Here is a 14,646-nt window from a genome sequence, read left to right on the forward strand (position 1 = left end):
CTGTAAAAAGACCTGCACTCTTAAAAGCATCTCCCCACCTGGTCTGTAAATCAGGATTATCATTTAATTGCCTCAATCTTAAAAAGACTGGCTTTCTTCACTCTAAAGATTACAGCCATGACGCTAATGTTTTCTTTTAATTCATTCAGGGAATGTGGGTATCGCTGGCTTGAGCAGAATTTGTTGCCCAGTGTCTAAACTCTGCGAGAAGGTTGTGCTGAGGCACCTTATTATGTGTATCGAAAATACTCAGTACACCGAGCTAATGGAGGGGTCAACAATATATGGGACCCCGGTCTCTTCAAATCAGGCCTAGGTATTTCTTCAACAAAGGATGATCTAAATAGGGTACTCTCTCTCCATAATCAGAACTATTAAGGATCAAATTCAAGTGAAAGTTTCAAAGCCAAGTTTGATATATTTTCTGTTAGGTAATGGTATTGAAGAGTTATGGAATCAAGGCACATCATAGAGATGTACAGCACAGAAACAGACTCTTTGGTCCAACTCACCCACGTTGACCAGATGTCCTAAATTAATCTAGTCCCATTTGCCAGCATTTGGCCAATATTCCCCTAAACCCCTCCTATTCGTGTACCCATCAGATGCCTTTTAAATGCTGTAATTGTACCATCCTCCACCATTGCTTCCACACTGTAATTAATCTAATCTAATCTCCTCTGGCAGCTCATTCCATACACGTACCACCCTCTGTGTGAAAAGGTTGCCACTTCGGCTCCTGTTATATCTTTCCCCTCCCACCCTAAACCTATGCTCTCTGGTTGTGGACTTCCCTACTCCAGAGAAAAGACCTTATCTATTCACCCTATCCATGATTTTATCAAATTCTGTAAGGTCACCCTTCAGCCTCCAGCACTCCAGGAAAATAGTCACAGCCTATTCCACCTTTCCCTGTAGGGCAAACCCTCCAACTCTGGAAATATCCATGTAAATCTTTTTTGAACCCTCTCACGTTTCACAACATCTTTCCTATAGCAGACAAAGACCAGTCAAATTCTAATTAGATAACAAAACACGTTTGGGGCTGAATGGTCTACTCCTGTTCCTACTGTCTAAAAGGCTCTTTGACTGTCCACTATTTGTTAACTTGTTCTTATGCTCAGATCTGGGTCAAAAGTTGTGCATCAAGCTCCAAATCCTGGACTTCAGTATTATCAGAAACAATACCTTTCGGCTGAATACTTAAAGCTGACAAAGAGGAGAAAGAAACACTTCAATTTTCATCTTTTCACCAATATTAGTCATCCTCTTGGAGAGAAGGCAATGAGAAGACTCATTCCTGAACCACTGCAGTTTTGACCCTTTGTAGAAACCAAACCAATTGATATGTATTTTGTCTCTTGGACAAGCCAACAGCTTCATGGTCATGTTTACTGACTTTATTTCGAGATTTGAGAGTTCAAACTCTCAAACAGCCATTGACGAGATATGGACTGACATTGTTAGAAGTTCATTCTGGGCCTCTGGATTACTTGTGAACAACTCCTTGCATTTATGTAGCATCCTTAATGCAATTAAATGCCTCAAGGCACTTTGCAGGAGTACTATAGAAAGCAATTAGACACTGAGACCCAACCGGCAATCACTAGGGTGGACGGTCACGAGCTTAGTCAAACGGTTAGGTTTTCAGATGCATCATGAAGGCGGAAAATGAATTTTAAAGAAAGGAAAAGTTTAGACAGACAGGATTCTGAGCTCAGGGTTAGATAAAGGTGCAATTGATGGAGCAATTAAAATTGGGGGTGCTCAGGTCAGAATTAAAACAGAGCGATCCCAGAGGGTTGGAGGTGGCAGAGATTAGAGATTGGGGAGGAGGGTGTGAGTGGAGACAAGAGGAGGTGAGGTGTGAAATCAGTAAGCTAACCACTACACTAACATTTCACTTTTATAACTACCAAACATCAACAGTCAGCTTACCTGCACAGCAACCCAGCTGGCATTGGTCGTGTGTTCTCCAAAGGGACCAAATCCTAAAAAAAAAATCAAAGTGTTTCAACATTACAACACTAGGAAATAAAAAACAAACTTTATTCTTCAGATTCAAGCTATTCAAATATTCGCAATAAACACGTACGACAATCTTTTGTGCAGTTTTTTGAGCCAAGTGTTAACCCACTTTAGGTATTAGCTTCAGCGCCAAATGTGGGAGTTCAAGACCCACTCCAGAGGCTGACTGACTTTATCCAGGTTAATACTCAGTGCAGTGGGAGTGCTGCACTGTCAGAGATGCAGACTCACAGATGGTTTTAACCTAAGGCCCCATCCACCTCTCAGGTGTGTGCAAGACATCTCACATTATTACATCAAAGAACAAGGGTCCTTGCATTATTTCTTCTTCAACCACCAACACTAGAACAAAGAACAAAGAAGGAACAGCACAGGAACAGGCCTTCAGCCCTCCAAGCCTGCGTCGATCCAGATCCTCTCAATCTGCAGCCTATTTTCTAAGGATCTGTATCCCTTTGCTCCCTGCCCATTCATGTATCTGTCTAGATACATCTTAAATGATGCCATCATTCCCATCCCTACCACCTCCATTGGCAACATGTTCCAGGCACCCACCACCCTCTGCATGAAAAACTTTCCACGCATATCTCCCCTAAACTTTTCCCCTGTCACTTTGAACTCATGACCCCTAGTAATACAGTCCTCCAGTCTGGGAAAAAGTTTTTTGCCATCCACCCTGTCTACACCTCTCCTCAATTTTGTAGACCTCAATCAGGTCTCCCCTTAACCTCCTCCTTTCCAATGAAAATAATCCGAATCTACTCAACCTCTCTTCATAGCTAGCACCCTCCATACCAGGCAACATCCTGGGGAACCTCCTCTGCACCCTCTCTAAAGCATCCACATCCTTTTGGTAATGTGGCAACCAGAACCGTACATAGTATTCCAAATGTGACCGAACCAAAGTCTTATACAACTGTAAGATGACCTGCCAACTCTTGTACTCAATACCCCATCTGATGAAGGAAGGTATGCCGTATGCTTTCTTGACCACTCTATCGATCTGCGTTACCACCTTCAGAGTACAATAGACCTGAACACTCAGATCTCTCTGTACATCAATTTTCCCCAGGACTTTTCCATTTACTAAATCGTTCACTCTGGAATTGCAACTTCCAAAATGTATCGCCTCGGATTTGTCCAGACTGAACTCCATCTGCCATTTCTCTAAATCACATCACTTAATGCATTATATGTCTCACTGCTGTTTGTGAGAGAAATCACGGTGCATGAATAAAGCCATTATGGTCTTTCTAACATGACATAATTGTCAACTAATATGTTTTAATTTTTATATCCCATACCTAAGAATAATAAAAGGATCAAGAGGTTACACAGACTGGGTCTTTGCATGTATTTGATCATGGGGTTTGGGCATTAGAGGCTTGGTCAGCATTTATTGCCTGTTCCCAACTGCCCTTCAGAAGCTTGTGGGTGAGCTGACTTCTTGAACCAATGGAGTCCTTAGATGTGGGGACAATGCCTCTGTGGAGGGAATTCCAGGATTTTAACCTTGCGACACTGAAGGAAAGGTGATACATTTCCAAGTTAGAATGATGTGTGACTTCAAGAGGAACTTACAGGCGATGAGCTCCAACCAATCTCAATTGCATTAAATACATTGAGTACAACGGCACTTTTAAAAGGGAGAAGACAGACAATAGGCAGCGTACGTTCAGTGAGGTAGAGAGATAGAGAGAAAGAAACTGACACAGCAGTGAATCTGCACAATTACTGCTTTTGCTGTTTGCCAATTCCAACATTTAAAAGGCATCTGGATGGGTACATGAATAGGAAGGGTTTGGAGGGATATGGACCAAGCGTTGGCAAATGGGACTAGATTACGTTAGGATATATGGTCAGCATGGACGGGTTGGACATCTCTATGACCCTATGAGATGGTACACGCTGCTGCCAATATGTTTTGGTGGTGGAGGGAGTCAATGTTGGATAGTGTGCCAACCAAATAGGCCTCTGTGTCCCCTGCATTCTGAATGCTATTGAGCTTTTTGGAACTACACTCTTCCAGGTAAGTGGGCGGGGGGGGGGGTTTATGTTGCACTCCTGACATGCCTTGTAGATAATGGATAGATTCAGGAGACAGGAAGGTGAGTTATTTGCCACAGAATCACTAGCATCAGTGCCACTCTTGCAGCCACAGGATTTATTTTCCTTCAGGTAAACAAACTTCTCACTGCAGGAAGACAGCCATAGTCTCACAATGCAATGTCACCTTTAGCAGACTACAGAAAATTAACACGAGCATCAAATGTTTTACTGTATAGATGTGACAGATTGGAGTGGGTGGTGTTGTTAGGGTCAGATCTATGTCCTTAAAACTCTGACATCGAATCAAAGCAGATTTCAGCCAGTGAAAGTTATTTTACCGCAAATCTACCCAGGCCCATCCCACTGTCTCCCAAACTGGGCAACATCCTGCATCACATATTCAACTTTTGCCAATTACCATGCAGCCAAAGATGAGTATACTGCACTCAAAATGTATCATTACACCTAGGTACACAAGACAATAATAAATCAAATCAAAGTAAAAACCTTCACGAACACAGAACTGTGATCTAAGTTTATGATGAAGATCACAAAGTAATAAAAACAATGCAAGTGTGAAACATTCTGGTTACACCTTAGTGAGGCCACACCTAGAATATTGTGTGGGGTTTTGGTCTCCTTTTCTGAGAAAGTGCAGTGAAGCTTCTGAGGCTGACTCCGGGGACGGCAGGATTTACATATGAGGAGAGATTGACTAGGTTAGGACGGTTTTTGCTGGAGTTCAGATGAACACATTGAAACGTTGAATATATTCAAGAGGCAGCTTAGACAATTAACCATGATCGTGGTGAATAGCAGAACAGGCTGGAAGGCCTGAATGGCCTCCTCCCACCTTCCATGTTGGACATCAGTGAGAAGTTTAGTCCTGGACATCACACCTCAATAGAAAACAAGAGAATCCGAGAGAGCCCAGATTAACAGACAGAGCAATTCAAGGGCTAAGGGGTAAATAATGAGGCCAGCTTATACAGACAAGGCTTTCACACATTTTAGAAGTGATCTAATTGAGGGGTTGAAGGTAATTAAAGGAGTTGATTAAGGTCCAGACATGGTGGAGGAGACCCAGAGCTGGGGGACATCTACTCTGAGACAACTTGCTCAGATTTTGAGGTTACATCAGTTATTAACAATTTCTCATTTAAAAGGAAATCTGCAAATTTCCCTCTAAATAATAGCTGGAATCAACTGAAGATTCCAAAACTGATACTGAGCAATTGTTCTCAGGCAAGGATGATTGAGACTTATGGAATGAAGGCGACTGAATAGATCCATCATCTCACTGATTTGCAGAACAAACTGGAGGGGCCGAATGTCCTCTTCCTGTTCCAAGAAACTTTGCTCAAATGAGATTTATTTCTCAACGTGCGGACTATGTTGACAAAAAGTAGTCTTCGCTGATCAGCTCCTTAGACAATAGCTTCCCACATTTGTCCTTGCCATGACCTACTAGGGCTTGAAAATTGTTAAGAATTTTGTCAAATCACATTCTTGGGATGTCAGCATCGTGGACAAGGCTAGTAGTTGGTACCCTTGCCTAACAACTCAAGGTGGTGTGTGTGTGTGTGTGTGTGTGTGCGCCACCTTCTTAGTTGCTGTGGTCTTAGTTGCACAGTGCTGTAATGGAGAGAGTTCCAAGATTTGGACCCAGTGATAAAGAAGGAGCAACTGACATATCTTCAATGCATTTGACCTGGAAGTGATGTTACTCTTATCCCTTTGCTGCCCTTACCCTAAGTGGTGGAGGTTACAGGAACTGCTGTCCAGGTGGTGAATTGCAGCAATTCAACCCATTACAGTGTATGCAAAAGTTAGATGGGGATAGACGTTAGGAAGAGTCCAATGCACTTTGGTTGCCATTGAACAGAAATGGAAATGGACCAGCCATTTAAATACAATCACTACCAGAACAGATCAGAGACTAGGAATCCTGCAGATACCCCAAAGCCAAGGCACAAGTCAGCAGTGTGATGGAATGCCCCCCAATTGCCTGGATGGGTGCAGCTCCAACAACACTCAAGAAGCTCGACACCATCCAGGACAAAGCAGACCAATTGATTGGCACCACATCGACAAACATTCACTCCCTTCACCATCAAAGCTCATTGGCAGCGTGTAACTATGTCCTACCCACAAGATGCACTGCAAATATTCACCAAAGATCTCTAGTTTGCACTTTCTAAACCCACAAACACTAACACCCGAGAGGAAAAGGACAGCAGGTACATGGGACTACCACCCCTGCAAGACACTCACCATCCTGACTTGGCAATATATTGCTTTTCCTTCACTGGCACTGGGTCAAAATGGCCTCACTGATGCCCTGTCTAGCCACAACATGACATCTGAACTCCAGGTACTCTATAATCTGACCAATGAAAGTTAACATATGAAACGCTTTCTTCACCACCCTTTCTACCTGCAAGTTGAGTCTCTTCACAAGCACAACCTCTGGACAGTGAGTAATTGGAGAACAATATGATGCAAATCTTTGTTAAAGGAACATCATAGAACAAAAGCTGGATGAACATTTCAGGCTCAAGTTCAGTAACTGGCTTTATGAAACCAAAAAAAAACAGTTGCATGGTTATGAGACAGAGGAACACTAGTTGCTTGATTGGGAAGTAACTTTCTGAAAACAATTGATGTGAAACAGTAGCATTTTCTGACCAAAGCAAGTGACCCCACATTACAGGTACCCACTGGTGATCTTTAAAGTAAAACGATTAGTACACATCGAAATGTAGAAAGGACTGTCAAAGGTTCTTGATTTCAGAGGCTGAAATATATTGAACTGCATTTGGCTGTATCGGTAATCGTAACTTGCGATTGTAAAGTGAACGAAAGGAGAAGGAGGAGACGGAAGGAGATACATAGGGAGGTAATTCCAGTGCATAGGGCCTTGACAGCTGAAAGCAAGCCCGTCAAGACTAGAATGATGAAAATTATAAATGCAGATGAGGCCAGAATTAAAGGAGCACAGCGATCTCATGGGGCTGTAGGCACTGAGAACATTATAGAGCAGGAAGAACAAAATTATCAAACTCTGCACAAAGAATAGCAGATGCCAAACAACAATAGAAAATACAAAAAAAAAGGTTAAACAAGAATCTAACCTCAACATTTGAAAGACTAAGATTTTGCTGTTTCAAAGATAAAAAGATGCATTTGTATAACAGCTACCACAATCTCCAAGTCCCAAAGCACTTCACAGCTAACTAATTCATTATAAAAATCATAGCCAATGTTGTAGAGTCAGAGATTTGGTTGTTATTTTGCACACAAGAAGCCAACAAGTACAAGAAAGATAAATGACAAGATAATCTGTTATAGTCATTACAAGCAGGGGAAATCAAAGAGTCACATGAACAAATATTTGCTTGGTGGCATAAAACATTTGTTTAGTATTGGTGAAAGAAAAAGACATTCTGTTGAAGCTTTTCAACTTGCATTCTCAATGGGAACACCTTGACCAATCAGAGCTAACCAATCACTTTATTCATGCAGCATAATTTGTATCTCCCCTTTGAAAGTTGGCATTCTTGCATCTATCCTGACGAATGCAAGTCAAAAACCTTTGATAACACATCTCATTGTTTACATGGTAATTGCTGAAAACATATCTAATCTATCATGGCATCATTTGCATTGAATTGGAGGATACAAAAGCCTGAGACTATGGTCATCCTTAGTTCAGTAAATGTACAGCCTGATCGTAGAGACTTGTGGTGCAGCATTATTGTCCATGCTTCTGAGACCAGCAAGTCTGGGTTAAAGTCCCAGGTATGCCAGAAATATGTCACAATATGTTCGAACATTTTGATTTGAAATGCTTACACTTGTGGTGTTAATTTACGGCTCTAATTTTCAGGAAATGCACGCTCAAGTCCCATCTGCACAGAAGGTGTGTTGTAAGGTGTCTGAACATGGTTGATTAGAAATAACTATCATACAAGGTGTTTGAAGCAATGAAAAAAAGCACTTGGCTGTTACCATGATTGGCTCCAGAATCAATTCTTCACCCTGCTAGAATCTTTGGACCAATCTGTTGAGGAGGACAGTGCTTTTTAAATGATGTGACTGGTGTCACGTGTAAGATAGACATGAAAAAATTCTGTCAATGCTCGGCAAAGGATGCTGTGGTGGATTAAGTTGCTTCATGTATTATTGCTCATTTTGGAAACCAGGTTCAGAAGGTATTAACCACGACTTCAGGAAGGTATGATTCCTATTCCAAACAACATGTCCATAATAGCTCAGCAGAAAGGATTAGCCACAGTAGCACAAGTCAGTAGCACTTCATCCCATTACGGAGATGAAACAGAATAGTTAAAGTTACATATAAGTAGAGAAATGACCATTTGACCTAACTGATACAGATTTAAGAGCCATCTTCCATCCTTGTTGAGTTTTACATTGCAGAATTGTCCAGATAGGTTCATCCTGCAAATTAAGGTATAACAAATCAGGCGACTGACTGTGCATACTCCACACATTCTCCCCGTGTCTGCGTGGGTTTCCTCCCACAGTCCAAAAATGTGCAGGTTAGGTGAATTGGCCATGCTAAATTGCCCGTAGTGTTAGGTGAAGGGGTAAATGTAGGGGAATGGGTCTGGGTGGATTGCGCTTTGGTGGATCGGTGTGGACTTGTTGGGCCGAAGGGCCTGTTTCCACACTGTAAGTAATCTAATCTAATCTAAATCATCTATTCCTGCTCTTTGGCTGGGATACAGAGCAGACAGCTAAAAAAACTCATTAAAACTCTGATCACACAATTGATGCTGAAAGGACTTGTACGCAAACAACAGAATATTCTTAACTGGGAAGAGAAATAGAAGCTATTTTACAGTAAAATAAAACTTACAGTCACAGGAACATGAATGGGATCATTAAGGTCAAACTTTATCCAGCAGCTTCAGTTTTGATAATCCTTCACTGTGGCTCACCACAACCTGAGCCTGCAATGAATCCCAATCCAGAGATCTCCTCTCACAATCCCAGCTCTCACTGCAGTACTGAGTGAATGCTGCACTGGCAGAGGTAACAGCTTTCAATGAGATATTAAAAAGGGAAAATTTGTATGTTCTCTGGGGATGACAAAGAAAAAACAAAAGTGACATATTTGGAAGAATAGCTAAGAGTTTTCCTTTATATTCTGGCTCAACATTTAACCTCTGACCAACAAAAAAAAACCCACACCTTGATATTGTGTGATCTTGCTGCGCACATATTGGCTGTTCAGTTTCCTACATTACATCAGCAACTACACTTTCACTGGCTTTAAAACACTTCCAGAAGTCCAGAGATTGTGAAAGGAGCTATAAAAATACATGCTCTTACATCCTTCCTTTCACATGACCATTTCTTAAGTCATTGATATGGAGGAGCCAGTGTTGGATGGGGTGGACAAAGTTGAAAATCACACAACACCGTGTTATAGTCCAACAGGTTTAGTTGAATATACAAGCTTTTGGAGCGCTGCTCCTTCGTCAGGTTGTGCGATTTTTAATTAAGTAATTGAGAGAAGAGAGAAGTGCAGCCCCGATCACAGCTACCCACTACTGCTGTCATCTTTGCTCTGCATTGCCAACCTGAAGTTAGAAGCACAGATGCAGTGTCGAGTGATGACGAGGTTTCTGTCCCTACACTGAGTCAGCAATAACCCAAATCCTGAAGCTGACAAGTTACTGGACTCAAAACATGAATTGTTTTCTCTCCAAAGATACTGCCAGATCTGCCAAGTTTCCCAATAGTTTGTATTTGTTCCTGATCGAATGTCAAAGCTTAAAGGATACAGTGACAATGAGACATTCCTGCTCTGTTTGTCTGTTGGGCATGACATCCTGGCGATGAACCATGCAAAGTTCAAATCTTACAGTGCAGCCAGTTTACACAGTAACACATCTGTCAACTTGATTTGAAACGGAACTTTGCAACTAAGTTACTCATTAAGTATTTATTTGAAACATGTGAAAGATATACTGTTACATTCACCTGTTACAGTTTTAATTTAATGCACACTTATCTTCACCACATCAACAATTGCATATTTTCTTTTCAAAACTTTATTAAACAACACTGTACAGATTAGGCACAAATTACAATGATAGCAGCTCACCAATGATGCCTTGCAATAGGGTAAGTGTTGTGAGGTAATGAATTACATGTTTTTCTTTTGCGCAGGGTGATAAGAAACAGGACACTGGTCAATTTTGGTGTCCAGTGGTCTCGATCTCCTCCAGGTCAGATGCAGTACAGTTTAGTAAAATCCAAACCCCTCACCATGCCAGGTTCCATTTACATATCACCCATATCCACTGACCTCCCTCAGCTCTCGAGCAACAATTATTGGATTTTATGATCCTCAGTTTTGTTTCCAAATAACCCCATGATCTGGCAATGATGACCCCCATCGCCAGTGCTACGTCCTACCAACTGAGATCAATGCTCCTTCAATTCTAATCGCTTGCAAATTCTCTATTTAAAATTGCTCCAGTATTGACAGTGGGACAGTAGTTTCAAAACTCTAAGCTCTGGAATTCCTACCCCACCCTCTTCCTTTCAGACCTTCCTTAAAACTTAGCTGTTTGACCAAGTTTTTGGTCACTTATCCAAATATCTCTGTGTAGCCCAATAACAAATTTTGCTTGCTGACAGTCCTGTGAAACGTCCTGTGGCAGATTTGCTGTATTAACTGCACTGTAAAACTCTGTTGTTGACTTAACTCAACTGAAGAATATATTAAGTCAAATTGGAGATTGGGAAGTGGAACGTATGTGACATTCCTTCATTGTTTCACTGTCAACCAGGGTCATCTCCAGATAGCAGCTGCTGCTCTCCCTCCCGAGTCCACTTCTAGAGACAAGAAACATCCATCAGGCAAGAATCCAGCATAATGCGAGAGATAGACTAATGTAAGATATTTTTGTTCATAAATATCTATGATATGACTTTATAACTCAGATGTTACCATTGCACAAGAGCCCCTAGATAATCCAGAACTCTACTGCCACATTAAAGTACCCGTGAGCTGGTGACCCGATCAATCTGTTCAGAGATATTATTGCATACTTCTGGAGCTGATGAGAATTGAGCCCAGATGCACTGGCTCAAAGGTTGGGACACTACCACTGCACCACGAGAGTCCCATATCAAGGTGATTTTTTTTTTTAAAAAGTTAATCTGTTTTTCCCAAACAAACAGTCTGTTCAGATATGTTATTACACACCTCTGGAGTAGGTGGGATTTGAACCAGGGAAAGGGGCATTACCACTGCACCACAAAAGGTGAATACATGAAATGTAAATAGAAAACAGTTGTATTCAAATTGATTAGCAGAACAAGATCAAGGATATGAATGAATTCCTCTTGTTCAGAGCACCAATGCTACTTAAGGGGGAACATAATAGTTTAGCAGACCCCTGGCATCCTGAAAGCATTCAGCCCAGCAGATGGATTGTGATCACTAACAGCACGTCTGACTAATTCCCCTCTGCAGTGTTTATGGATCCTTAAGTTAAAACACCAAATCTCCAGCTACACAGTTACATTGCGGACATAGCAAAGAGCTTTTGATCTGTACAGCTCAGCATGTGACAGGGTAGTGCATGTCTTCATTGAGGCGAAGGGTGGTGTGGGGGCAGGATGAGTCTTTTCTTATTTGAGTGCTTTTAATAGTTAGTGAACAGTCTTTTTGCAGCAGGTCAGGCAGCATCTGAGGAGCAGGAAAATCGATGTTTCGGGCAAAAGCCCTTCCCAAAATGCCGGTTTTCCTGCTCCTCGGATGCTGCCTGACCTGCTGTGCTTTTCCAGCACCACTCTCTCAACTCTAATCTGCAGTCCTCACTCTTGCCTAGCCTTTTTCCACCAGACTTCAGCAAAACAAAGTTGATAACTCCCCACACAGAAAGCTGCAGTGTCAGAGGTACTATCATCAGCCTCTCAGATAGATACAAGAGTTCCTATAGTAGGAAAGCATCAGAATTCTCCAAAGGTGTTGTGGCCAATATTTATCTCTCAACTGACAAAAAGAGTTTTTGCAGAATATCTGGTCATTATCACATTGCTCTTTATAGGCACTTCTTGTGCATTAATTGTTTGCCACATTACCTACATTGCAACAATGACTATACTTCAATGAAGTACTTCATTGGCTGTAAAGCATTTCAGGGCATTCTGAGGTCATGAAAGGCACTATGCAAATCCATTGTCTTATTACTGTTAGGAGGCTGTACTAAGACAATGCCAGAAATATCAATCTTTTCCATAAAGATTCTAATGAGTCAGACAAAATAAATATTGTCAGTGCTAATAAAACACATCACATAAATATTGTCTGCCTTTTACTTATCAGACTTCCTCTTTCCCAATCTCCCATTAGTCTCTCTCAAAATAGCACAAAATTCATGCAAAAACAGAAGTGGAAAGTGAAATCAAACACTCCAAATATGACACTAATCAAAGACTTTGGTGTAAACACTGAACTTGACAATCACTGTCACTATTTAGACATAACAGTTTCAAAAGAAAAAAATTCTGGAAACTAGTTGCAATCTCTAAATTTAAACTTCATAAGCATTAATCTCTGTTAAAGACCCCAGCTATTTGCAGTCGGGCAAGTAATCACAACACTCCCAAGTCACATCACTCCTGCAGACACACAACAATCCCAAGCCTTTCATGCATGGTCTCCTCTGCTGAATTTTACTGTCTGGCCCAGACTCTGCCCCTGTCTGACCAACTCCCTTGTCCCTTTCTTTGTCTAGTACAACTCTGTATCACATGCAGCACAGCAGAGTTAGTATAATGGCTCCCCAACTGTGCCCAACACAGCAAAAAAAAACTAAAACAGACCTTTTCCCTGTCTTGCCCCACTGTTTTTTCTAAATGTCTGGGTCCCTTTCAGATTAGTCCAAACAGAAAGCTACAACAATAGAAAATGACAGTTTACAGCAGTGCATATATCACTTTCAAACTTCACTGTTGTTGACAAAAATTGCAATTTGTAACGACACTATTTTCTATAACTCGCTTATCAACAGGTGTTTATACTTCAAAAGTGCAAGAGTCTCACTTACAAGAAGTTGTGCTGAACAAAAAAAAACTTTGCAGAGGCAAGTAGCAATACTTTAAAGGAAACGCTGTGGAGTCACACAAAAAGAGACAGGTAAACATAAAGGCGATCCTGTCGAAAACTCGAGAGTAAAGGGGGCAGAGGGAAGAATTGTGTGGGGAGAGGGAGGTTTTAGAGTTTGGGGGTGGGGGAAGCACTGTCAATGTGAGCTACAGACGCTGAAGCTGCCTCAGGCTGAGGTGTTGCCAGAGCCCAGTGACTGTAACAAAGTGCAAGGGATACAAATTAGCAACAATCCCACTTACCTGTAACCACCACCGTCCTGTTGCTGTTCCTCTCCATCTCCTCCAGCTGAGTGCAACCTCTTCTCAACTCTTTCCTCCTGCTCCTGGCTTTTCCTTTTTCCTCCTTCCTCACCCCCTCCCTCCTTCCCTCCCTCCTTCCTTCCCTCTCTCCCTCCTCTCTCTTACACACTCACTCTCTCTCAGACTCTGGCCAACTCAATGGACCCACCATTACGTCACCCCGTCACGCACGCACGATAGGATCCTACGTCAACACGTACGCAGCGAGACTAGGGGCGTTTTGCGTCAGCAAGCCCCGCCCACCCCTCTGTATCCTTTTCCAGGGAGCGCGGGAAAGGTTGCAGCACGTGTCCTCTCAGGGTGTTCTGACCAGAGGGACATTCTGATTGAGCTGCCCAACCTTTGGAGCAGGGTTCCAATTGAAGTCAGGTCTCCTGTTTCAGAGTTAGGGGCATTACCACGGTCCCTTTAAAATTTCTGGAACAGGTGGGATTTGATACCTGGTCCAGAGGCAGAGCTATTATCGCAACATCACAAGAGCTCTGTGCCATTCTCTGACCGTTACAGCTTCCATATCTCTGGGCATTCAGCCTTGCCTCTAAATCATCGCCATCCCACCTGCCTCTTCCCCCAACCCACCCCCACTCCCCTATTTAACTCTCAGCCTTCTTCCCCTCCACAGTAGAGTCCACACTGTGGGAGGTTAGAAATGTAGTTTCTGCAGGTGGTGGTGCTTAGAGATGTTGTTTTTGCAGATGGGCTGTGGGGGAGAGGGTGGGGGGGACATTACACAAACGGTCACGTGATTCTTGCAGCATACTTAAGGCTAAGATTTTAACGAATATAGAAGGTTTTTTTAAGAAATAGTTTTAATCTAAGAAATAACTTTAAAGTGTTGTAGCTGACCACAAAAGAAGCAGTAGGGGCATTTTGAAATAAGCTTATGGTATGATAAGGGGGGTACTGAATAAAATAACAAGAAGGCTCTGTAATGAACAAGTACAAGGACAGCAGGATAGCCAGATAAGGAAAAATTAGAGAAAAGCAAGTGAGGTAATCGGCTTATGATAGGATGAGACTAGACTAATGGGAAAAAGGGAGGCGTGATTCTGCAACTTGCAAACTGAATAAGAATGCGTACATGCTTTGTAGTGCGTGCTTGCTTGCCTGCTT

General features: G+C 42.1%; 1 protein-coding gene across 1 annotated transcript in view; it reads right to left on the reverse strand.

The window, feature by feature from the left end:
- pgpep1 (pyroglutamyl-peptidase I) overlaps positions 1-13,601 on the reverse strand; it is a 29,732-nt gene extending 16,131 nt beyond the window's left edge. Inside the window, exons 1-2 of the mRNA XM_043721479.1 lie at positions 13,474-13,601; positions 1,939-1,991 (exon numbers count right to left, since the gene is read on the reverse strand). Of these exons, the coding sequence (XP_043577414.1) occupies positions 1,939-1,991; positions 13,474-13,510 (90 nt within the window). The 5' untranslated portion in view covers positions 13,511-13,601. The remainder of the gene's footprint in view (positions 1-1,938; positions 1,992-13,473) is intronic.
- Between the last annotated feature and the right edge of the window lie 1,045 nt (positions 13,602-14,646).

The sequence above is a fragment of the Chiloscyllium plagiosum genome, chromosome 31 (assembly GCF_004010195.1).
Source record: "Chiloscyllium plagiosum isolate BGI_BamShark_2017 chromosome 31, ASM401019v2, whole genome shotgun sequence".
Lineage (NCBI taxonomy): Eukaryota > Metazoa > Chordata > Chondrichthyes > Orectolobiformes > Hemiscylliidae > Chiloscyllium > Chiloscyllium plagiosum.